This window comes from Condylostylus longicornis, unplaced genomic scaffold (assembly GCF_029603195.1).
Source record: "Condylostylus longicornis isolate FDR11 unplaced genomic scaffold, ASM2960319v2 ptg000113l, whole genome shotgun sequence".
Classification (NCBI taxonomy): Eukaryota; Metazoa; Arthropoda; class Insecta; order Diptera; family Dolichopodidae; genus Condylostylus; species Condylostylus longicornis.
Genome location: NW_026578081.1, coordinates 158140 through 185077, shown reverse-complemented (window position 1 = coordinate 185077; position 26938 = coordinate 158140). Strand labels below are relative to the sequence as shown.

Here is a 26938-nt window from a genome sequence, read left to right as displayed (position 1 = left end):
AATCAAAAAAAAATTAAAAAGATAAAAAAAAAATTTAATCGACCGTGACAGGACTCGAACCTGCAATCTTCGGATCCGAAGTCCGACGCCTTATCCATTAGGCCACACGGCCATGTATACTATTCTGTCATAATATTTTATATATCATCAATACAAAATTAAATCATATTTACATAAATTAAATCAAAGACAACAACCAATAAAAAAAGCTTCCCATTAAATAAACATTTAAACGGTAATCTAATATATTCAAAGGTTTAAATCTAAACTAAAACTGTGTATAAATTTTATGATTAAAAAATAGACACCCACTAAGCAAGTTAAATTACGTTAGTTAACTAAAAAAATATAGTTAATATAATAGTTATCTATTTTAGTTAAAACTTTTCATATCCTATTTTTAGATTTATATTTTAGAAAATAAATTTGCAAAAAAAAATTCATATATCATATGACTGGATGTTTGGCACCATCTGTAATCCAGCTACATGGAAGTCAGATATTGGAATGTATTTGAAATTGAGTTTTGGATTCTAGTGGGTCAATTCATGTATCAATACGTCCGCATTTGTACTTTACTTGCAATCTTGAATAACTTGAAGGAGTTCAAGGTGTTTCCATCAGTTCGAATTGCCTAATAAGGAACAACCAAGATTTTTAATGATGAAAAACATTAACAAAGGATAATCCTTATGGTGAGTTTACAAATATGGAAATCGTATTGTTGTGATATACCAGTAGAATCCCTCAATAGTAAAATTAGACCAATATCTTTTATTAAAAAAAAAAAAAAAATTATTATAATATACATAGTGTATGTAGTGATGTAGATATGTATAAATGTATGTGCATATACGTGTAGGTAGTTAAATTAAATCAAAGGATATTGTGTTATTTTTTTTTCGTTCAACCTTAAGTGTGCAATTGCATTTTTAGTTGTTTTTACCATTTGGGTTTAAATATGGAAGAGTATGGTGTGTAATAATGAAAAATGTGTTGGCATGTAAAAAATGCAATGCTATGTTCTTACTTGCTAGTATTTGAAGAATGATAATGAAAATTTTGATTTTTTGTTATTGTGTCTAAATTGCTAACCTTTTTAAATGGTAATGGCTCCATTTTTGGGCTTCTAGTTTCCTTGTTCTGCACAAAGTCAGATAGTTTTTAAAGAAAATTTTAAGTAAATTTTAAATATGCATTTTTTATTTTAATTCGTATGCAATTCAACATTAAAAAAAAAAATAATTTGAAATTTTTTCCTAAACTTCTTCCAACACACTGAAAAAGAAATGATTTTAAAAAAATTTACCTACCTTCCACCACTTGCTTTATTCTACTTTCTAAGCTTATTAATGAATTTATGCTTCTTTGTATACACACACACCATACCAACATAATGCTTGTCAACCGTTACAACATAAAATAATTTGTAATATTATAAAAATTTCAATAATATTTTTTTTTATAATTTAGGTATTCCAAAAAGTTAGTAATTTCGACCGTGGCAGGACTCGAACCTGCAATCCCCGGATCCGAAGTCCGATGCCTTATCCATTAGGCCACACGGCCGTTCTTATCATACTATGGCGTAACATAAAATAAAAACAACAAGCATAAATAGTAAACTATATTAGAACATTAGTAACTAGATATTTTTTTTTTTATAACGTATATGTGTATGTGTATATTTTTATATATTTAAAATACAAATTAATTACTTTAATAATTATTGAATGAAAAATGTATGTAATTTGAATATTTTTTTTTTAACCGCATTCTTATTTTCATTTGTTAATCAAAACGTAAGTTCTTAATTTTTTATTTTTTCATTTTCTATTTTTCTTTTCACATCTAATTTAACGATTGATCAACTTTTTTATGTTAATGGTGGTGATGTCATCGCGTTTTATTTATTCAATGATTATAAAAAGGCCAGAGCTGCATTAACGCTTGTTTTGTAAACAATGTTATTGAATTGAAAAAGAAATGTGAAATTAATTTTGATTTAATTTATAAATAAATTAATAATATTGTTATTTGAGTTTGAATTTGATTTTAGGGTTGACTATGGCCTCAATCAACATTTATATTGTATTTTAGAAATGAAACGCTTAAATACCATTAACATAACATAAGAGATAACTTAAAAATTATAAATATTGAAGATTCAAGTATTGACATATAATACAGGTACTTTATTTTCCGTCACTGATGTCTGTGCTGTGATCAAATTTATGCCTTTCATCACAGCACAGTCATCAGGTTTAAAATTAACAAATATTTTTAAATATTGAAACGTTTTTATTTTTCAAAGGCAATTTTCAGGTATATTTAGAAACCTACTGCGGCAGAACTAAAAAAACAAATTGTCAAAATTAAATAGAACAGCCGAACAGCTACACGGAAGACGTATTAATTTTCTTTTCCAACCAATTCAGTGGTAGGACTATAAAAAATAAGTAACATTCTTTCTAAAGTACAACAACAGAAACAGTCTGCTCTAACAAAACTCTGCAAAATCAACCGCTTTCTTTTTGTAATTCTACTTTTAGTCACCATTATTTACCTACATATATATTATCAAATTATGTACCTACATATATATTGTAATTTTGAAATTTTGGGGCATTACGGATAGAACATGAAGTATATACATACATGCATAATTTCAAATTTAAGAACTACAAAATCTAAATCGTGTTTAAGAAACTTTAAATAAGTAAATATATAAAAATACTAGTTCATGGGAATTTTATCAATAATTGTAAATGTCATAAAATTGACACAATATGGTTTACTTCCTAACATAGTAATTACTAATTACAAATTATATTTTTCAAATAAATTTCCCATTTACTTTAGGTATATATGTACCTAAAATATATGTGTTTATGTACACAATAATACATTCACTTACGCATGTGAACAACGCACATAAGTATAAAAAAACAAAATTTTTATAAATTGACTACTGCAGCACTGCTGACAATAACTACTAGCATACAACTTTCAAATACATTATACTGTATTTATTTGAAAGTTCAAAATTATTTGCAAATAAAATTTTAAAATATTTTAAATGGTGTGTATAGAATAAAAAATGTCTATATTTATTATATTCAAAATATTTGAAAAAGAAATAATAATTTTGTTTTTCCTGAAAATTCACAGGTCAAAGTAATTGTACTTTGACTATGCTGAAGAAAGCAATAAAATAGTGTTTGACATGTCTGCATTATATTTTTTTTGTCTTTAAAATTTTATATTTTTTAGAATGATATTAAAATTAGTCATTTTCTTAAAATATTTTTAATTTTGGATGAAGATTTATTTGACCTATGAACTTTTTATTCTACGTCACTTCAATATCTGTCAGAAAACAAACGTCTTACAAATATTTTACATACATTTGTTATTCTCGTTTCTTTACTCTTACAAACGAACAATTTTTTTTTTATTCTGAAAAGCAAAATAAATGATTAATCATTTTTATTTTAATCGGTTGAAAGAAAAATTCACAAATGATGCGCCGTCTATAGAAAAATTTGAGAATAGAATTGTAACATCTAGATGTCGCCGCTATGCAGTGTGAAGAAATAAATGAACAAAAATGAATTTAATCAATAAAACAGAGAAAATAATTTTTTAATTTATTTTAGATTATTTATTTTTTTTTTATAGAATTATAACAAATTTATATTTGCATTACCAAAGGATTAGAAAGTTTATAAAAATTATAGTTAAATTTTCCAATTGTAAGATTTACAAATTCGATATGAAAAATACATTAGACGATTTGCGCGCTACAACGGATAATTTTTCTAATAACATATTCTTTATATTTTACGCCATCTATTGTATCATTTAAAAACAAAATTTTTTCTTGAATACGTCAATGAAATAAAAGCTTTAAGAACTTTGTTTATATTTTATAATGCTTTCATATGCCCAATATGAGGATAAAATGTGTAAAAATAAAAATTTTTAAGAAAATATTTTTCTAAATTTAATGCAATTATTTAATATTTTTAATTAAATAATTATTCAATAATTATAAATAAATAAAAAAAAAGATAAAAAAAATGATTGATATAATAATTTATGTTGATGAAAAAACCGATGTATTTCAACTGGGTGCGTGGCGTCACCTGTAATCCAGCTACTTGGAAGTTAGGTTTTGGAATGGTTTGAGGTTGGGACCACTGTGTAGTGGGCCAGACCGTGTTGACGGAACGTCCGCACTAAGCTTGCCATCAATATGGGTACCACGGAGGAGTCCGAGGTATTCAGGTTGGCTAAGGAGGGATGAACCGGGCCAGGGGTGAAAACCAGCAGCCAAGAGTCCCCGTGGTAAGCAGTAGTGGGATAGCGTACCGGAGCGGAATGCCATTACCAGCCCGACCAATAGAATCGAACCAAAATCTTTTGCTATTTTTTACAATTTTTTTTTTTTTTTAATTATTGCTACTTTAATGCAATAATCGTACATGTATGAATGTGTATGCGCGTATTCTACTATGTAAAAGCAATTTGATTTTTTTACAAAAAATTTTTTTTTTTATAATAGAATTTTCAATTAATACAATAAAATTACTATTTTATTGTACAAACAATATTTTATTGTCTTCATTGTAGATTTATAAACAAACACACACTGAAGTAGTACACAAACCTATTTCAAATGACAAACATTAAAATTTTTTAACATAATTGCAACATAGGTAAAAGCAGCGAGAGAATATTACAGGAAATACTTAATTTGTTTAGTTGCAATTCTGATTGTCGTTTATATTGAAGTATTCTGTATTACTACGTAGTAAGCATATATTTAATGTACATGTTGACAAACATATGCACTATTGTTTCCTATATTTTTTATTATGATTATAAAATTGTCCACCATCTCTATAAGAATAGCAAGTAAGTGCAACATTTAAAAAAATTAATTTGTGTCCAGACTTCAAAACTAAAATAATGGAAATAATCGTAAAAATTATCTTAAATTTTAAATATTTTTTTGTTATTCACGACTATTCTATACGTAAATTTAAAAAAATTTTGAAGTTCGAGAACTTTAACATTAGTGTACTATCCAAATTCTTTATGTATTCCGAAATATTGTCTAAATTTTCAAAAAATTCGTATATGTTGCAAATATTAACAAGTTAGAATTGCATTCAAGAGTGTTGGAGAAATAAATTCATTCATCGTCAACTGTTCATTGAGTGCATTTATTTTTACTTGTATATCTTCAGACTAAGTGATGCTTAAAATCAGAAACGTTTGTTACAAGTTGGTTGCATTAAACCGCCTGTTTTAAATTGCAATCATATGAGTTAATGACTTTGAAATCTGGAATTTATAACCATAGCGTAATTGACAGTATTTGCAATTGATTTTTCGGATTAGTATGAACAAATTTTTAATCAACTTGAACAATATTATTGAATGTGTATCAATTTCAACTATAAAACTGTTACATAAAACTGTACTGTTAAATTATAAAACTGTTAAACCAATATAAACACTAAAACCTTAATATCTTTGAAAAAAATCAATTTTATCTCAAATATTAATTACAATTGCATTCTTAATTCGAATCTATATACTAAAATTATACATAAATTATTTGATCCTTGTGGGAATTTTTCCAAACTCAAAAACAATTATTTGAAAAGAAAATTCTTTTATTTTTCAAATATAATTTCCTTTTGTTTCAAAAAAATCCTTAAAATAATATTATGATTAGCACCATTTTTAATATTTAAAAAATTAAATGAAATCAATTGTTTTTTTTTTTTTCTTTTTAGTCTCTCTCTCTCTCTCCCCCTTTTTCTCTCACACTCTCTTTGTATTCTTGTCTCCTTTCATTACATTTATTTAGTTTTTGTTGGAAAATTTCTCATTATAAAAACTGATTATCATATCAAAGAAAATCCTTAACCAAAAGTCAATTATCCTTTTTATGTTTTCATTTTAATAATTTTATTTTTATATTTAAAAGAAAAGAGAGGGAACAAAAAATATATTGTATAAAATGGTAAAATATAAAAAATGGGAAAAAAAAGGAGAAAGGAAATAATTACAAATTTTTTTTTTTTTCATTTCATTTTTAATTTCAATTTTGAATTAAAAAGCGGCTATTCTGAGTTACCCTGAAATTCACTTAAAGTCTATACTCTTTTGAGAAAAAATCAAATAAAATGAAATTTTTAACAGTCAATTAGTAGTTAGAGAATAAAATTATGTTAGTTTAAAAGAGAAAAATATAAAAAAACATAAAAAAAAAAATAAGAGAAATTGAAATGTTAACCATTATATTTTAGTTACTAAAGGTTTATAGCCAATTATAATATTAATTACAACCTTTTACGTCCTTTATATCATCGCTTTATTATAATGCATTTTTTGATATACCTCATATAAAGAGAGCAGAAAATTGGGTAATCGTATATTTTTCCGGTTTTCGGCAAAACTAAAATTCAATTGATCAATAAAAGGTAAAATGGATTTTTTTGTGGATGATTATTAATTTTGAAATATAAATTTACCAAGAGTAATTTTGTTAACTAAAGTTGAGTATTAATTAATAAAACTTTAAAAATTAAGCCATTTTCAAAAGTGTCAGACATCCAAAATTCTAAATTCCATTAACACTAATTAAATACATACAGTGCTTATTTTAAGAATGTTATTTACAGAAATTGGTTAAGAACACAATTTACAGAAATTGTTTCTCTATACTGAAGAGTCACTCTAATGCTGCAAAAAAGTCTTTGTTTGCCATCAATCAAAAAGTTAGCAATTAATGAATAATCAAATAATAGATTTCACTATTGTGAATATGAATTGTGAATATAATTTAAGGTTATGTTAATGGTTTAAAGTAGACGTCAGCAAACTGTTATGGGATATGGGCAATTATGTTACTAATTTAGTATGAGTGTGGACAATTCGAGTTTCATACGTTACCAATTTTCAAAGAAAAATGACATTTTCAATTGACTTTATTGATTGTTTTGTTTTGACAAATAATAAATTTGTATGGAATTTTATGTTTCTATATCTTTTATCTATGATTGAATTTTCAAAATCTTTTCTATCATTACCGGCAATATAAATTGAATGGGGGAAGAAAACTGTTAGAAATTTAAAAAAATACGTGAATAGACCGGGAAAATCGGCTATATTGTGTTAACATTTTTTTTTCAATTCCATCCTATTTTAGATTTTTATTATAGCAATATGAAATGAAAATTAGTACGATTTGAATTTTCTTTTGTTGCATTTTTAATAATTTTAAATATTTGCTTTCTCTTTTATTAACATTAGTAATAATAAGTATAGAAGGACAACGACACGCTAATAACAGAAAAACACACATTACATTCATATAAGATTATAAGGAAAAGAGAAAAAAATTTTTATATCATTATTATATTAGCGCAGTTCTATTATGATTTCAGTAATATTAAGATAGTGAAGTGATTAGCTATATATATATGGTGGTTGATTAAACAAAGTTAAATTGGAAGACACAGAAGAGGAGTCGGACCAGAAAAGACAGAGAAAGAGAGAGAGAGCCAAGGGATAGGTTAAATATAATATTTATTTTTTTAATTGTTCATCGTATTACTAAAACAAAGGTGGATTTTTTTTTCCCTTTTATATTAAATGTTAAAAATTTTAAAAGGATATAATTAGTTTCAGTATAATACGAGTTTAAATAACCGCACATAAAAAAAAAATATATTAAAAAATAATGGAAGAATAAAAAAGGATATTAACCTTAATAGTGTTAATTTTCTTTTTCTCTTTTCTTTATGAATTCTTTATATCCCGGTATTTGGGTTTTTATTGTATGTGCATTTATTACAAACGCCTATATTGAAAGCGCGATCATTGCAAAGTTCAAATACAATTTTATAAGCCAGAATAAGTGGAGAGGAAAAAAAAAACAACCGTGCGGTAATAAAGAGGTTTTGCATAAAAAAAGGTTTTTTTTCTTGTTTGTAATGAAATCAAAACATAATAAAGGATAAAGAGACAAATTTAAAGGACAAAAATTGGAATTGAGAAGAAAAGGGGCGAAAATATAGAGGAGATGAAAAAATCTAATTGAAATTATTAATAAAATTTGATTTTCTTTTGTTTTTTTTTCTTTTCATTTAATTTAAGTAAATAAAAAATATTTTTGCATGTTTTTGAAAATTAAGTTTTCAGTTCTCGAGGTTTTTTTTTTTTATTTTTATTGACTTTTAATCTACCTGTACAGCCTTATTGTAATTTAATTATGGCCATAATTTTTTTTTATAATCAAATAATTTCCTTTTTATGTGTAATGCATTTACAAACACTTGTACATAATATAAAAATTTTATAAATATACACAATGAGTGCATTTGTACTTTTGTACTGAGAGGATAGAGAATTTTTAATGCATAACATCAATAAACTTTTAATATGTAAATTTCCCTAATTATACACTTACTCTTTTTTTCTTTTGGGTTGATGAGAAAAATAATTTAATTATGAATTTAATTTTATGTGTTATTAGCAGGGTTAACGCTTCATTTTGAAATTTGTGTACTATAATTGAAAAAAAATGTACTAAATTTAAAAAAATTCAAATTTTTATGACATGACAATTAAAAATAATTATTTTGTAGTTTATTAACTAAATAAAATTAAAAACTTTGAGAAAATAATTTTTTTTGTTAAAAATTATTAAAATGTACTAAATGAAAAATGGGACGTACTAAATTTTGATTTACGAAATTGTAGTAGAATTTAATGCAATTGTAGTAAAGTATTAACACTGATTAGACGTATGTATGCACAAAATTATTTCCGTATGTACACAAATGAGAAAAAAAAAAATAAAAATGAGAAAATATTATAATTTCCAATTGTATAATATAAAAAATTTAAATTTTAATTGCCATTTTAAATTATGAATTACTCATTCTATCATTAAAATTATTTTAAAAGTAAAAATTCATTAATTCAAATAAAGATCGTATAGGGGGATGAATATATTTCTCTATCGACGAGCATATTACGAATTTTAAAGTATAGCATTGGCAACCCTATATATATTTTTTTTATAATATTCCGTAACTGTAAAATATATTCTAACAATATGTTATATTAATCGTACGATAATAAATTCCAGTTGTAATAAGACAGCAGAACATTAAAGTGGTCTCATTAAATACTTGTCAGGTATGGGATTTCTATTTATTAAATAAAAATTTTTTGTAGAGCATAGAACAAAAACTATATACATATATATTTTTTTGAAAAAAAAATATTGCATTAAGAATTTAAGGAAGCTCCCTAATGTACCGCATACACTCATTTAATTGTGATTATAACCTATATATGTAGGTGCACATTTACTGTCAGAGATTGTAACTACGCCTTTATACATATATGTAATTATAATGAAAATTAAATTCATTCAATTGCAGGGAACTATACTTTTATTTATTTGGTAGCTTCATGTAAAAAATTTGAAATCTACCAAAAATTTCTTAAATAAATTGAATAATTTTTCTAGGATTAGAATAACTTCAATAATGACAAGGAATTGTTGAACTACCAAAAGAAATAGACAAAAATTTCAGAATTGAAAAATTCACAATAACATTATAAAACATCAAAAATAACCCAAAAATTAGTAAACGTTTCATTAATAGAATAAAAAAAAATATTAAAAAAAAAATGAAAAAAAAAAAATTTTTTTACAAATTTCTGGCGTGGCGAGGATTTGAACCCGGGACTTTATTTTACATCACGATTTTTAAGTGTTATCTTTGTGTATACATATACTGTATATAATTATTAATAGTGCTGTATAGAAGACAATGTAATTACACAATAGAGGAATGTTGACTAATTCACAATTCAATAGTCAACGGTTTTATACGTATACATAAGTACATATTTATGTAAGTAAAATCAATATACATACTTATTCCCAAAAAAAACTTCTTTTCAAATTTTCAGAAAGAAAGAGAATATTTTTTTGTCTATTAAAATCGGCAGCTCAATGGTTACGTATTGGATTCATAACACAGGGAGCGAGAGTTCGATTCCAGTTTGAGGCACACGTTTTTTTTTTTGTATGTGTGGATAATTTTTTTAATTTTTTTTAGGTCTATAATTAAAAAAATAAAGATGCACATAAAACTTACTGGCTTATTCCCGTAAAAGTAACATAAAAAAAATGTTACACGATCGCAGTATTTTAATGGTCAATTTTATGTTTTCTTCAATAAAAGATAGTTGGCAATAATGATGGTTCATTCTGAATGAATGACTTACAATCACCACAAGACAGTTTACAAGACCGATTACATGCTCTTAGAGTTCGACAATAAATGTGTAAAACCGAAGGCTGCATGATATTGTGCTTTATAAAATATTGAAAATATTTTCTCTAAAAATTTAGAATTAACCCTTATACAAATATTTGTGAGTTCATGAGATCTTATATAAGAATTTCAATTCTCTTTTTATGATCATGTCATATTATTGGAAAGAAGATTTAGTAGAAAATGGAAAAAAAATTTTCAATTGTGAATTTAAATACCTTAAGATTATAGAAATGCTTTTTTAAATATTGAGACATTCATATAGATATTAATTGCTCATCATAGGTAATTGATAAAGTGTTACAATGTAATGCGTAGAAATGTAAGAATGTAATCAGTATATTAATGTGGAAAAAATTAATGCTCCCGCACTCATATTCTTTGGAAAAGAAGAAGTAGAAAAATATTTATTTCATTAAATTGAAATTTATTGCATTAGGAATTCATTTATGATCTTAGGAATGAGTGGATCATTTAATGGCACTTAAAAGGTAAAAATATAAAATATAAATACAGTACTTAAAATACAGTGCTTAAGAATAAAGATTAAATATAAAGGATATGTAGGCAAAGGCATTAAAAATATAATGGGTGAGAAGAACAACACATTATGGGAATTTGATTTTCTTTTGAATATATTTAGAACTTACAAAATTCTCACCAAAATTATACACATAAACATTACAATATATTTGTGTGATTGATCGAAAAGTATGTGAAAGTAAGTGGTGGGAATATGAGTATATTTTCGTGTAGTATAATATGTGGGCTTAAGAGGAAACAAAAAGCAATACAGAAAAATAAAAAAGGATTTTAATTGTGATTGTGTAAACTGTAAATGTTTCATTTTTTTTGAAGAAGAGGAAGAAGAAATTTTATTTTAAATTCTATATGTTGAAGAAGAAGGGATAAGATAAGATTATAAATATAATTTAAGATAAAATTTCACTATATTGTCAAATACGGGGGTATGAAACCATTTTTATTATATTTCGTATACTTAAGCTTTATTTCAAATTCAAGCTCTATTAAAGTTCTAAAGTGAAATGATTTGTAAGCTGAATTTGTTGGGTCGTCATGTTTTGTGGATCAACGGGGCAATTTTAAGTCTAATAATATTTTTCAAAATAGCAAAAAACATATCGATAAATTAAAAATATTAAGATATTTGAACATTACAACTTTAAATTCTTATAATACACATGCAGCAATCATAATGTTAAAAGAAAATATAAGAATTTTATAGGTTATATAACAGATAAGTGCTGACATAACTGTGTGTCTCAACAATGCTCGAATGTCAAGCACAAATGTAATTTAAACAGTCGCCAATCATTTAATACTTCTGTATAACTGAATTGGTTATGCCTATGCGCCTGCTTATAGAAAGCGGTATCAATGATTCGAATCCCGTTAGAAGAGTAGAATATTTAATTTTGTCGCTTTAATTTTTCTGAAATATAGTAAATAAATGTCTATTGAAAATAATATTTTTCAAATTTTCAGCGAATTTTCAGTGAATTTTCAGCGAACCTAATTTTTATACGGAAATACAAAGTGTTCTACCCTGTAAGTTATATTAGACTACATTTTTATTTTGTTATACAATACGCTTATTGGTACGGCATTTAACTGAAAACCAATGCCTGATTCATATTCGAAATATACAGTATGTTTGCATACAAGTAAAATACAAACAATATTTCATTTCAATTTAACAAAAAAAAAAATCCATTCTTCTTAACCTATTTTATTTAAATTATACTTAAATTTCTATGTAAATATGACAAGAGATAAAAAATAATATGTAAATAATAAAGGTATACGCAAAAATGTATGTATGTGTGTATGTGAATAATTATAGAATATTTACCCTGATTCTAAGGAGTGTATAAGTTTGTAGAACAAAATAAACCCCAAGTTCCAAGTTAAACAAAAATTATTTTTCGAAAGTAAGTTTTTTATTATTTTTTTTGTAGGTTATGTAAAGCATAAAGGCATAATAGTTTCAACTTTTAAGAACCTAATTACAACTTAATACAGAAATTATGTTAAAACTACCTGCAATTTTTTATTTTTAATTTTTTTTTTTTGGAATTACACCTGTTATGCCTATAAATATTCAAAAAAACATAAAACACTTGGAAATTTTTTTAATTACGAAAGAATGACAAGCTATTTTTGTTGCGTTTAATTTATGCAAACATTAATTGCAAAGCTGCAATGAATTTTAAATAGATTTTAAAATTTTATGAAAATTTTTATTTTTTTTGAATATTTTAATTTTACCTTAAAAACTTTAGAGGTTTTAAATAAAAAATCTTATTTTCTATGTGTTTACACTTGTGCGAGTTTTATGAAAGTTATTTAAAATAAAACTTTTTAAATTAACATGTTGTATACGTCAATGATAAGCTCACATACGTAAAAATCAAAAATGGTGTTATTTCAATCTTGTCAATTTATTATGCATGCCGGAGTTGGAAATTTGTTTACTTGAATTTATTAAGAATAAAAAAAGAATGTTCTATGTATTTTAAATTTAAACATATGTAATAAATATATTAACAATTGAGTGTAATTTATTAGCATATTTAACTGCGTTTTACGATAAGTTAAGAGAAGGTATAATGTTCTCTACCAGAAACCCGCTTGTAAGTAAAATCAATATTATCAAAATAATTTTATGTACATGTAGGTTATCTTTTTAGTCGAACAATAATTATAATAATTATAATTACGTCTCTTATAAACTCTATTTATCATACATCGTACGATACGATACACGTACATATATTTATCGTAAAAATAATAAACCGAAAATACCATAACTGAAGTAACAAAACAGTAAATTTTCTATACAGCATTGTTTCTATCGTATACGATACGAGTATTCTATTAAATTGGTATTGGTGTAGTAAAAAAAATTTGATGTGATGAGTAAATACGACAATACCGGGTGTATTGTATAATTTAGCGAAAGTGTTTGAGATGATTATAAAATCGCCTTTTTAACTTCTTTTCTTCAATTAGTTCCGTAAATATGGTATAAAATGTAAAATTGGTACCAAGTTCGGTTTTCGAGCCCTGATCTTTAAAAGAATGTTATAGATTCATTGTTTTAACACCTAAAATCCGAATATTAAATTTTCAAGGAGATTGGTTGAATATTTTCCAATTGCAGAATTTCCTGCAAAAAGACCTAAGTTTCTAGAACTGACATAGTTTCATCAAAATCAAGCAAACTTGAAATAGACCGACACTTCTTTAAAAATCGTTTATTGATGATTTCATGTCATGAAGAATGCGTTTCTACTGAAAACTCGATACGCAAAATTTGATGCCATCACAATGAAATAAGGAATGTAAAGAAATATTTTGTTTTTTTAAAATTTTACAGATTTTATCTTAGATTTAATAATTTTTTTTTAAGAAATTTTTTTTGTTTATGCGCAAAAATAATTAAATTTTTTAATATTTAATAAAAAAATAATAAAAAACCAAAAAAAAAAAATTTTTTAAAATTACGATTTTTTTTTGTTAAATTTCAATGTCGCGGCTAGGCTTCGAACCCAAGACATTTTTTTATACCACATTTTTTCAATTGTACACATTTACATATTTTGAACATTTATAGACTTAAGAGAAATTTTTTTCTAAAAGTTTATGTGGGTATGTAAACATTTGGTCAAGTATTCTTAAAATTGTTGTACCTCTATAACCGTTGAACTTTGACATCCTCTTCTTAACAAAAGTTTTATTTAATTCTAATAGTCTCTAATGATAAGGTTTGCATAAAAAGATTAAGATAAAGATAATGGTTGCATAAAATCTTGTGCACATTACTGAATTAGCTTTGATTTAGATAAATAAAAGCAATTACAACAATATAAGTACATAGAACATACGAGTATTATGTGGCAAAAATTTAAAAATTTTTTTATAAATTGGATTCATTTGAAAAGATTTTAAAGGTGTCACTGGTGTATGGCCCAGTTAGAACAACCTAAATAAGTGAATATAAGCCAACAAAAAAAGTTGTACTCACTTCAAAGAAAAAACTCGATTTTTCTACAAACACTTTTTTTATAAATTAAACAAATTTGTTTAGAAATAAATTGTTTAAAATTATATAGAAAAAAATTCTATTAATTTTTATTAATTGAATTCTCAGAGAATTTGCCTTTAGTTGACAACTTTGTTTAAAGTTTTTGTTCTTAAGAATACTTTTTGCCTTTAAATTTCTTTGTTAAAGTTTAGTGTCTATAAAAAAATAGAAACCTTAAAGCGTTTAATAATTAGTAAAGAATATATTTTAAGATCCTTACTTTAAGCACATATTTCTATAAAAAGAAAAGTAAAGAAAGAGAAAACAATTTTTTTTTAAGAGATAAAAGAGGAAAATGAAACCAAGAAACCACGTTTGTACTTTAATTCTTTTTATAGTTTTTGCGTTATTAGTCAAAGATAAACAAAAAACGGTAAATGTTGTAGAAAAATGAAAACTTTATAAATTTTTAATTTTATTTCTTTGTTCACCTTTTTGAAAATTTCCCACTAATAAGGGTAACAATTAAAAAAAAAATTAAGTTTATAAAATTTTGTTAAAAATTTTATTGTAGTTTAATAATGTGTAAGTGCGTGTGTTTAAGATCGTAGTACATTTGATACATTATTATGTTCGAATAAAGATTTGTTTGTGACTTGATGTTTACCCTGTCGTGATTAGTGTATTAGTGCCTTGTGTACGCTTCTATAAGTGCTTTGATTTGCCTTAAAAGACAGACTTACAAAGATGTTTTTATCATTATTCACTACAGTATAGTACCGCGCAAGATATAGAAAGAACGAGAAGAAGCGTTGGTAATGCCAGGTGCATAGTTCGTACTGCAATGAAATAAGTGTTGAAATTAGTAAACACAATTAAAAGCGCTTTTCGAAAAAATTCCATACTAAAATGGGTGCCACCAAGATAAGTAAAGTATAATGCAAATATTTGCTCGTGCGTATATTTATTTTGACATTTCTTTTGACATTTTTTACAAATGTCAGCATATAAATATTTCTGGAAAAGAACCACTAAAAATATTATTTCAACTAGTTAAATTTTCAGATATATGTAAATCTTTGCTTTGCAAATTTAAATTTTGCGATAGGCTGTCATAACATAAGAAAGTATATACTTTTATAAAATATACTTTCATAATAGTTTAGTTCTAGACATTACGTGATACGTAATGTCTAGTAATTACGTGATACGTAATGTCTAGAACTAAATCCATAGATACGTGCTATAAATTTCAAGAAAAAAAAAATATTCTTATGTTTTACTCCATTAAAGTATAATTAAAGTGCCCACTACTATTTATCATTTTTATAATCACACATTAAAAGTTACCACATTTTATAAATTTTCAACACACACATATACACGTTTATAGTTATATACTACATACATATAAGTAGGTTGTATAATATTTAGAGACATATTACATGTTATGTATGTAGAATTATAACAATTCTTCCAAAAGGAATTTTTGATTATAAACAAGGATAAGAAAATGTAAATAAGGTATAAATTGTAAAAAATGAAAAAAAAAGGAAAAAAAATACATGTGCTGCAAATTGTTACCGCATAATAAATCAAGCTGTAACGAAATTACAAAATTATAGCGAGAAAACAAGAAGCAAAAAAGAGAAAAAAGAAAAGAAGAAATAGTTGTGGTTTTTACCCGCATGTACACATAAACCAATGTAAACTTGTATATGGACGTATACGTACTGAACTTCGTATAGCCTACACAATTATGAAGTGAAAAAAATCTACCATTTTTTAATTCTCTAATGATAACAGTTATAATAATAAAAATTATTTAAAAAAGTGCTTCATTTTTTTTCTAGCAATTTATTTTTTCATTTATACTTTTCGTTTTTGTTTTTGGAAGCAGCAACCCAAGTTCATTAACCGAATCCCATCAGGCTATGATGTAGTTTTTCTTCCGCTTTACCATTACCTAACTAAAAAAAAAAAAAAATTTTTTCATTAAAGTCTACTGTTTTTTTTTTTCGTTAAATTTTTATGACAAACAGCAGCGTTATTTTTAATTTTTAAATGTTAAATTTATGTTTTATGGTTATAATCTAAAATTTCGAATTACAAAATATTTAGGTAATATTAGCATAAATTATTAGAGCATTAATATTCCAAGATTTCTAATTATTTTTTCAGAAATTTACAGAAATATTTCAGCAGATGGTTTCTATTACTTGAGTTTGCTTCCAACTTTGTATGAATAATATTTTTTCTGTGTCGAATATTCCGTAATATTTACCTCAACGGCCTCTCGCTTAACACTACTAGAATGAGTCTAAAAAAGTTGTATAGACTTGTAGACACAACAGAAGGGAGTCTCTAAGTGGTTGCGTTTCGCAGTAAGAGAGTTGCAAGAAGTCGATTCCCACAGGATGCTCTAATTCGCCAGAAGAACATGTGTCGAGGGAATGCTTTAGGCGCGATAGGTGCTTCAGAGGACACAATAGATCTACTAATTTAATATCATCTCTAATCCAAGCTAACCTATTTGTAATTTAAAGGCCAATATAACGTCAAATAGGATTGTAACTAAATTTGACGAATAAAAACGAATAATTTACCAATAATTTACCTGATGCCGAGTAGGAAACTTAAAAAATTAACGATTGAACTTGAGCAATTTTTTTTTGTCAATTAAAATTCAGTTTGCTAATAAAAATACCTAAGTGAGTTAAACATATTATTAAAAATAGTTTCGCTCTTTGAACCAAATGAGAATTATTACCGTAGCGGTATATTTTTTTTTAATTTATGAGAACCTTTATTTTGGCACGAAATTAAACATTTTGAAAATTCGAGTAAAAGTATAAGTTCCTAAATATTTTCAATTTCATTGCACTCGACAGGCATTGTGTTCACACTAAATTTCACATATTGATATTTCCGTATAAAACCGGAGTTCAACTTTCATTATATGAGTATGTGTTCATTGCACGAAAATTAAGTTGAGGGTATTGAGATTGTATTGGTCTGGAGGTGACCTGAAGAAAGAGTAATTGTAAAAAAATTTCATATAAACGTTATTATTTTAGGTAGATTCATTAATATTAGAATTTAATAATGTTCATTAGGCGTTATAATGGCGGATCGTGTCCAAATTGTTTGAAATATTAAAAAATTACAATTAATTTATACTTCAGAAGTAAAACTTAGAAAATATTGAAGTGTAAACAGTTATGTGCTGCTCACATTCATCTTTTTTTTTGTTTTTTTGTTTTAATATTTTTTTACACTCTTCCAGGTTTTTCTTTTGCATTTTTTAATTTTTAGTTTAAAAAAAAATTTTTTTTCATTTTTTTTTTCAAATTTTTCACATTTTACAATAAAAAAGAAAAAAAAAAAACACGAAAAGGAAAGGAAAAAAACAAACACTTTGAATAAAAAATAAAACATGTATTTACTTTTAGAGTGCATAATTAAGGCATCATCATTTTACCTAGCAAATAAAAAAAAAATTACAAACCAAAACGTATTTAGATTCCTACATAATCTATGTATAGCGTGTATCCTTTTCGCAGAAAAGCTCACAGAAAAATCATAAAAATTAAAAGAAGAAATAAAAAATGTACTGGTACTATGCCGTTCGAAACATTTGAAACTCATTAAAGATGGAAAATGAAAAACAAAAAAAAAAAATTAAAAAAGAAAAATTTTTTAGAAAAAGATGGCAAATAAACGAAGGAGAAAAAAAAATTTTTTTTTTTTTTTTTTCATTTTTTCACTCTTAGGCCTTTATGGCAAACTTTTATGTTGGATGTTTGAATGCTTATACTTATAGCATACGGTTATGCATAAAGTACCTTCGTATAGGAACATTCCCGCAAGGATATAAAAAGAATAAAACGTGAAAAAAAAACATAAAAAAGATAATTGGGAACAAAATTGGGAAGGATAACTGAACGGTGGTAGTTGAACAGAAATATCACAGGAGCATATTTATGGGAGTGTAGGTACATGTGAGTATATTATAATTCTATTTATAAAATTCGCTAACTCACAATTATTTAAAATTCATAAATACAATCAACTTCAATGAAATTGAAAAAAAAATATTAAAACGAACATAAGACGCACAAAAATTTTTGGGTTTTTAAATCTCTACAAGGCAAGTCAAATTGAGGAAACTTGCAATGTATAAGGAACAAATAGTAATAATAATGAATTTTTAGCAGTGCAAATATTAGCCAAACCCATTAATCTGTATATGATAATGAACAATAGGCACACAAGATTAGAACTTTTTAGATTTATTTAGTACTGTTATACTTTTAACTTAAATGTTTTTAGGTTGCTATATTCTTTTAAAGTAATAGAACCGTGGGATCGATATTTTTCGTTCGTTCAAATATAATTAGGGATCGATTTCTCTAATAGTGTTGTATTTATATAAAGCTACAAATTGGGGCTGTAAAACAGAGCTTTCCGTTGTTAAAAATGTTTAAATGCATTTGAGTCTTTCCTACCTAACATTCATTTATAAATTGTTGATGTTTGCGGAGTGCAACTTAAAATTAATTTCTATAATTATTAAATTCAATTAATAATTTCAGATTATACTCGGTAGTAAAGTGGTCAGTATCCCCACCTGTGTAAAATAAGATTTTTTTTGTCTTCATCCAATTATTGTTACAAACTGTCGATTGAGAAAATTTTAGTGAAGCAAACAATAGCAAATTGTCTCTTATTTATGTAACTGGTTTTGGAACATATTTTATGTATTACAGCTTCATTTTCCGGTATTTTTACATTATATTCACGACGAAACTAACTGTTGACGTCAAAATTTGTAGAACAAATAATCGAAAATAATTGTTTTTTTTATGGAACCATTTATGTTCTTGGTAATTTGTATTCAAAATTCGTTAACTGAAATTTTAATTTAATGTCGTTTACATGTCATTAATTTTCGCCATTTCTCATTCGTGGAAAGGTATAACATGTTCTCACATATACTCTAAAAGTGGAAAATAAAATTTTCTTTAGAAAAAAAAAAACAAGATAAAATAAAATTAGACATACGTGAAGAATACCATTTTATAACTTACCTGTTAATGAGTTAGAACATTTTGAACAGCAAAATAAGTATTAATAAGAGAAAGATATGTTAATGTGTTCGCATATATATGCATGTATGCATATATATTTAAAATCATGTAATTGCATAGAAAAGCCTACGGTATATGTGTACTTTAGATAGAAAAAAAAAATTATATTTTAATGAACATAACCTAAAAACTAGATGTCTAATTATTTAATGAGATAGACGATCTTGTATTGTTTCACGTTTTATGCAATTAATCAAGCTAAAATTTGTAAAAATTTATGATAATTATGCAATTATTAGGAAGATGAAAATTTGTTAATTATGATAGAATTTTTTTTTTATTTTATTTAATTGATTATTTGTTGTATGAGAGCACTTTGTGTAGAGAGCTTTTAAAAGTAAAATGTTAAAAATAAATTTAATTTGCATTTAAAATTGAATTGGTCTAAGAGTTATCAAGAAAATTTTAAATTTTATAATCTCACTTTATTCCAATACTTAATTATCAAAATTTATGATTTCTAAAAAACTCACAATTTAAGCAATTTTAATAGTTTTGAAGATTTTAACTACTTTACTTTTTGACTTCAATTTCAATTAATATTGTTTAACATTTTTTGAAGGAAATGTCAAAAAATCTCTAATATAAAAAAGTGTGGTATCGAAAAGTTATTTTTGTAGCTGGCCCACCTCACCCGTATTAGCGTATATGTGCCACTTTGCTACCACGAACTTGTGACCGGTTAGGGTGAGAAATTGATCTAATTCCTAGATGCTAATCTTTCTAGATCTAGGTGTTCGGGGTGTATCTTCGAGATATCCCAGCTCCGCAACACTTGCTCTGCCTCATGTGATCAGAGATTGGCAAAAATAGTGAAAAATAGTCTCCTTCTTGTCCATTTCTCTGAAGCTGCGACAAGTCGAATTGATCGTAGCGTAGGAGCTCGTTTCTTAGGTCGTGTTTTGAACACATTTTTCTTGCCGTCCCGAATGTGTATAGTGAATTCCAGGAGAAGTCGAACATGATATTTTCTTAAAATTGACAGACCTCAAATAATTATTATAAATTTAAAGTAAATGCTAAATGTGAAGCGCGTGAAATTACCGTCAAATTGCTTTTTCAGAAGCATAAGAAAAATGTTCTCGTTTTAAGCTAATTGTAGTAAGTCTTCGGGTGATGTCCTCTATCTGTGTCTGTCTATTGGTCATTAATATTGAATTTAAAATTGTTTCAATTAAACGCATAATAAATATTTTTGTCTTTAATCTGCTATTTCTTGATATAAAAGCTAGAACAGCTCATCAAACTCACGTCACATGAAATATAAAAACAATGTTAAAAACTATGGAAATCAAAACTTTTACCTTCAGTTGGTGTTCTTTCTGCTCCATACTAAATTTTCGTTAATTTTAACACTTGTTTCACATAAGATTTGCAAACTTTATTTGCAAAACATTTTTTCTATCGTTATTAATAATGAAGCAAGGAAACCATTGCAAAAATTTATAATTATAAAGAATTTTTTAAAACTGAAGAAATAGAAGAAATATTGGATTCGAAATTTAATTATTAAACATCTGGATAAAAATTTTTAAAAAATTCATTTATTTTAAAATATAATAAGAAAAATTAAATTTTTTTTTTAAAATTAAGTTTATAATGTTTTATTACGGATTGAAAAGTTTTCTATGAAAATTTAATTATAGTATCGTTTTAAATTAAAAAGTTCAATTTAAAAAATTTCTTTGTAGATTTTTTTTTAAAATATTGGAATAGTTTTTGAAAGATGTTGCATAAAATTAAAGCATTTATTTTAATCAAATCTTGGGTATGAATATAAAATTAATTGAAAAGTAGAACAAGAATTTTATATAAGTTTTTAGTATAAACTTTATTTGTGTGCCTATAGAAACCGTATGTACAATTTAAATATTAAAACAATTCCAAAATGAAACTGGTTAAAACCATTTAGTCCAAACTAATAGTTCCAGTAGCAATTAGCCCTCTCGAAAAGAGTTGTGAAGGAATATTCCAATAAATCGCTTTATACTATAGGTTTGGTTCTTTGCAGCGTTGTTCTTTAAGCTTAGAAACGTTGTCTTTAAAACGTGCTGGCCAAATAAATTTTTGAACTTTTTATTTTACTACTTTTTAATTTTTGAACTATGGCTTCCCTTATTGTATGCAATGTGGCCAGTTAACAGTCTAGAATTTAATTTTCTTCAAACAAAATTTTTTTCTATTGTCAAATTTTCGTTTGTCAAATCAAATTAATTTATGAAAACCTCCGAGCAAGAAGTAAAGGTAAATGTCTTTTGATCATAAAACATAATTGAATTTTTTAAATTACTTTATTAACAGCACAATTTTAGCATAATGTTACTTTAAGTTCTTTTTTACTGTTCTACATAGAGATATGCAATTAAAGAACACTTTATGACGTGATATTAAGAGATGATTGTTGTGAGAATTTATACACTCAATTTCATTTTGCATCTATGCTGAATATTAGACGACGATTCCAAGAAGAGAATTAAAATTTTACAATTGATTTGCTGATTATACCCGTACGAATGTATGTTCGATTATGTTATATTGTACTAAATTTGCCTTACCGCTTGTAACGCTAAGAAATAATGGTCTGAGATATAGACTCAAGTGTATGTTTTTGATCACCGACAAATTCTGAGTCGATTTAGCTTTGTCTGTCCCAGCGATAACTCAGAAACTAATTGAGCTAAGCTCACCAAATTTTTACAAATGATTTATTGTAGTAAGTGCCAGCATCCTATATAAATTGGACATAATCGGATTACCGGCTCGTGTAGCTGCCATACAACTTCAAAAGTTACTTGGCATTATCTCAAAAATTATTGGAATTATAGTATAGAAAATAATTTCGTGAAAACAAGTGCGTTATTAGGACTGTTATGTGTGATAAAAATCATTAAAATTTTTTAGCTCATTGTGGTAGCAGCCATATAACTTCAATAGTAGTTTGGCCATATCTTAGTAAATATTGAAAACACTAGTATACATTGAAAATAGTACTGAAATTTTGCATAAATTAATATGGCAATACGGCAACTTAAAGTCATAGTCTATCTCATCGTCAGCTATGGCATATTTATTCGCAAATAGGATAACAAATTCGTACGAGTATCACAAATATGGCAATACGGCAACTTAAAGTCATAGTCTATCTCATCGTCAGCTATGGCATATTTATTTCGCAACTCTATTTTTGTTCGATTTTGCTATAGAATTTTTAAATAGTATTCAAATCATTAACACTGGGCGGGTTTCACAATGGTAATAATTATAATATGATTACATATTAAATGAAACTGTTAAGGAAATACATAAATATTTTATTTCAAAAAAACGGAACTCTTAAGCATTTTCCTGTATTGGCTTATATCACAACTGTTTGTAAAACACCGAAATGTGTCATAAGAAATTTATTAATAATTGCTTTTTAAATTGTAGTTTTTATTTATTTTTCCTCTTATTTTTCCTAACCCTATTTTTATCCTTTTCAAGGAAATGAAATTTTTGATTCCATATATGTATAAGATTTTTTTAAGAGATTTTTCAGAAATGTGAATAAAGTAGTACACAATTAAAATAAAATGTAATAGTTTATTAAAAAGGGATTTATTTAAGTTTCAAATATCATAGAAAAATTTCTAAAATGAAAAATTTTAATTCATAAATAATACTAGCAAATCTTTGAAGAGAAAAACTTAGTTTAAGTTTGTGGTCAAAAGAAAATTTTTAAGTATGTTCAAAAATGTTGGAATTTTCATGTGAGAAAATGTAAAATTACAATTAAATTTTAAAATTTATAAAACTAGAATAAAGTAATAAGAAACTTTTGTAAATTAAGATTTTTATCCAAGATATTTAAGGATATTGGGGAGCATTTGAGAGACAAATATTTTAATGATGTAGTGACAAACTTCAGTAAAACAGAAAATTTATACATAGTAGCTATTAGTATAAAAATATTAAAAATATTATTTTGATATTTGACCCAAGTATGTGATTCAGTACAAGTGTAAAAATTTTATTCCTATAGTAAGCTTAAATTGCTTCTTTAATTGCCAATAATTTATTTATTTGAAATTTTGTTAAGCGACAAGCTTCTTGTGATACTTATCTCAATAATTTAGAGACAGATTTCCCGTTGCAGAAATATATCACTAGGTCACCTAGGTACGCATTGGTGCGGCCGGATCTCTCTCTTCTACTTCATTAGAATCAGCTTAAGTTTCTGTGAAACCGGATAAGCCATCTTGAAATCTTTGAAATTGATTTATAAAATATTTTCATTGTGAACAAGAAGATGATCTCAGAAGGTAATATTGAATTTTTGAACTACAAGTCACAGCAACAAAAGATAGAGTGGAAATAATTTTATAAAAAGAGACTGAATGAAAACAGGTACAGTGATATGCAACAAGAAGATATTGAGGCGATTATTCTGAAGTGGCAGAATAAATACAAAACAACTCCATAGGAGAATGAAAAACGCAAACAAATATTACCATACAACATAGTGGCAAAGTTCAACACCTCAAATAATGCGAAACATAATGCACGGCTAGATTCTCATTAGGTTTATAGGTAATTTAGTTAGTAGTTATCTAAACCACAAAGGGTTTGTAAAGTATATCGCTATATTAAAGACCGTTGCCTCACCCCATCTTTATAAAAAATTTCATGCAGCAGTCAACATGAGCACAAAATAATATAGTAGTTTAGTTTTGCATATCGGAAGTTGATGATTGTGCTTTCCTTATTTCACTAATTCCGCCAGTGAATGCAAATAATTTCTAAGTTAACATCTGTCCCGTAAAAATTTTTAATGACTTTTCGTATTATGAGGTAATATCAACTATTTTTGAGTCATACAGTGGAATATTTCACGCCTTATTTTAGATAATTCTAAAAATTTAAAATACATAAGAGTATAACAGCAATATTAAAGCAAATTGTAGTATGAAATTATGCATAGCAGTGCATTCAAGGTAAGATGTAAGTTACACTGAAATCTTATAATATGGCGAAGTTTTCTTAAAAGGCACAGTAATAAAGTTTTTTTTATAGGGCTGAGAAATTTAAGATTTTTTTTACATCTTTCTTCTCAAACAACTTTCTTACATTTTGTAAATTTATGTACACATACAAATACACATACAATAGATTTTTATAGGAATATTTTTTTTTTTTGAAAAAATAAATTTCTTTCACAGTTACTTTCACATAAAGTTACTTAAGATACGAGAATTAACTAACTTAGTTTTTTTGAATATGCAATAAACCGATTCATATGGGATGAGGAGGACTTAATGTTTTTATACTCCTGTATAGGAATTTCAGTTATTTACTTAGTAAAATGTAAGTTGAAAAAATAATATACTGGGAAAAAGAAAATCGGAAGAATCAGAAGTAACAAATTTAGGAAACCTAAATAAGGATTTTTTTTTTGTAAAATTCTTGCAATATTTGCTCTCTTTATGGCTGATTTATTTTATTTTTGTTTAAGCAGATTTTTGTTTTTGCTATTTAGAATACCAGAATGTCTTTATTTTTCCTTATTTTGTTAGGATAGGTATATCATTCGAAAAATAAGAGGCTATTTTAAGGAATTTTTCAAATATATTGAAAATGTTAAAATATCTACATAAAATTATTTAGTTCAAATTGTAAATTGATGTCCTTTTTTCCTTTTTTGCTGTGATGAAATTTTCATCTTAAAATTTGGAATTTTTCGATATTGAATATTTTTATTGCGATATTTTGTTTAAGTTGCTTTGTTTAATACATGAATAGGGTTAAAGTTGTTTAATAACTTAATGTTCATTGAATGGAACAAGGCAAAGAAATGAGAGAGCAAGGAAAAAAGTATTTGTTTTGAATTTTTCTTGCTAACTAAAAGAATTTTTGGGAACAAATTCTTCAAATTGTGAATCCGTTTAAAATCTAATAAAAATCATAAGGGTTAGTCTATGTATATTATTCAAATATATTAAAATAGTGTGATGGTAGACTATAATAATTAAAGGTGGATTAAAGTATAGAGCTTCGAATATTACTGCAAGGCTCACTTTGCAAGGCAAGTCACGAAAAGGTTCTATTTTGTCCGTATGTAAGCAATTAGCAAGTACCTGAACTAAAGCATTTAAATTTTAAACCTGTTTAAATTTCCCTGCAAGCAATTCAACTCTCTTATGAGAACGGAATGGATCGAAAACTTACATATTGTGAATAATCATTTTAATAAATGTGACACCGTTTATATGACTTCGTATGTATAGGTATATCGGTAAAATTTTACGAAGATCACATGTTTTTATAAGTTATATCACTGAACCATTTTAATATATATAGTAGCGCTAAAGGTGTTAGTGAAGAAAGACACTTTCCTTTCAGTGAGTTGAACATTTTACAGTAAAAATTATTCTGTTATAAATCTCTCAAAATACTTTAGTTATCTGAATACACGCATAGTAAGTTTTTAAGCAATCAGAGAGAGAATATTAATTTTCTCATTAATCTCAGATCATAGCCATATTTTTTAAGTCAATTTGACATTTTTAATAATTTAAAAGAAATTTGAAATGATTATTGAACAGTAAACTCAATTCCATATCTTTTTAGTTAAAACTAAACCTGGAAAGGAGAACCTGGGTATGCCTTTAAGCACCCACAGGCTTCTGCTACGCAATGCAACAGTAGAACGTATCAACTTCAGATGGGTGAATGGAACAACATGTAACGCGACAAGTAAGTTGTGGCCAAAACTAGACTTACGTGGCACAAGGGATCTGATACCTCTCCGGTGAGAGGATATTGGCGCAGTGATAGGGGTTTTAACTGAACACTGTCTGATCATTATTCTACAAAAATTGTTTGCGATCACGCCAATCACAAACAATCTCTGTAGAAGCTGTTGTCACGATGATCCAGCTGCTATGCTCGTGTCCGACGTTGGCGGATTCTAGGTAAAGCTTTCTTGGATCCTACTTTTTTCAGCGGACTACGGACTTAGCAAATATAAATGCAAGGTGCCTTGGCCGGTTTCTTAGGAAGTCAGGCTGGTTCTAATGAAGGAGATGGGAAAGATCCGGCTGCAACACAACAAAGGTGGCCTAAGTGCACTCTTCGGGACGTCATGCAACCTGAAATAACCTAACCTATTTAAAAATAAAATTATTTGGCGTCCTGTTAAGAACGTGTTTATTACTCGTAATGTCATAATGCTCTTATATTTCTTTTAAGGTTGAAACAATAAATGAATATAGAATCGTATAATAATTTTGATTTTTATTAATAATATAAAGTTGCCTAAAATATTCAATACATGTTCTTATAAATTTTAAGTTATTTTTACTAACGAATTGTAAATATACACA

The 26938-nt window shown here is 26.1% G+C and overlaps 1 protein-coding gene and 2 non-coding genes across 3 annotated transcripts in view; 1 reads left to right on the top strand and 2 right to left on the bottom strand.

Annotated features, from left to right (window-relative positions):
* LOC129614587 (glutactin-like) overlaps window positions 1-26718 on the top strand; it is a gene marked incomplete at its 5' end in the record, with an annotated part of 31589 nt that extends 4871 nt beyond the window's left edge. Inside the window, 2 exons of the mRNA XM_055529290.1 lie at window positions 26184-26309; window positions 26591-26718. Of these exons, the coding sequence (XP_055385265.1) occupies window positions 26184-26309; window positions 26591-26718 (254 nt within the window). The remainder of the gene's footprint in view (window positions 1-26183; window positions 26310-26590) is intronic.
* On the bottom strand, window positions 40-112 carry Trnar-ucg (transfer RNA arginine (anticodon UCG)). Its single transcript has one exon. It is a non-coding gene; the product is annotated as a tRNA-Arg (tRNA).
* On the bottom strand, window positions 1497-1569 carry Trnar-ucg (transfer RNA arginine (anticodon UCG)). Its single transcript has one exon. It is a non-coding gene; the product is annotated as a tRNA-Arg (tRNA).
* Window positions 26719-26938: the final 220 nt, after the last annotated feature.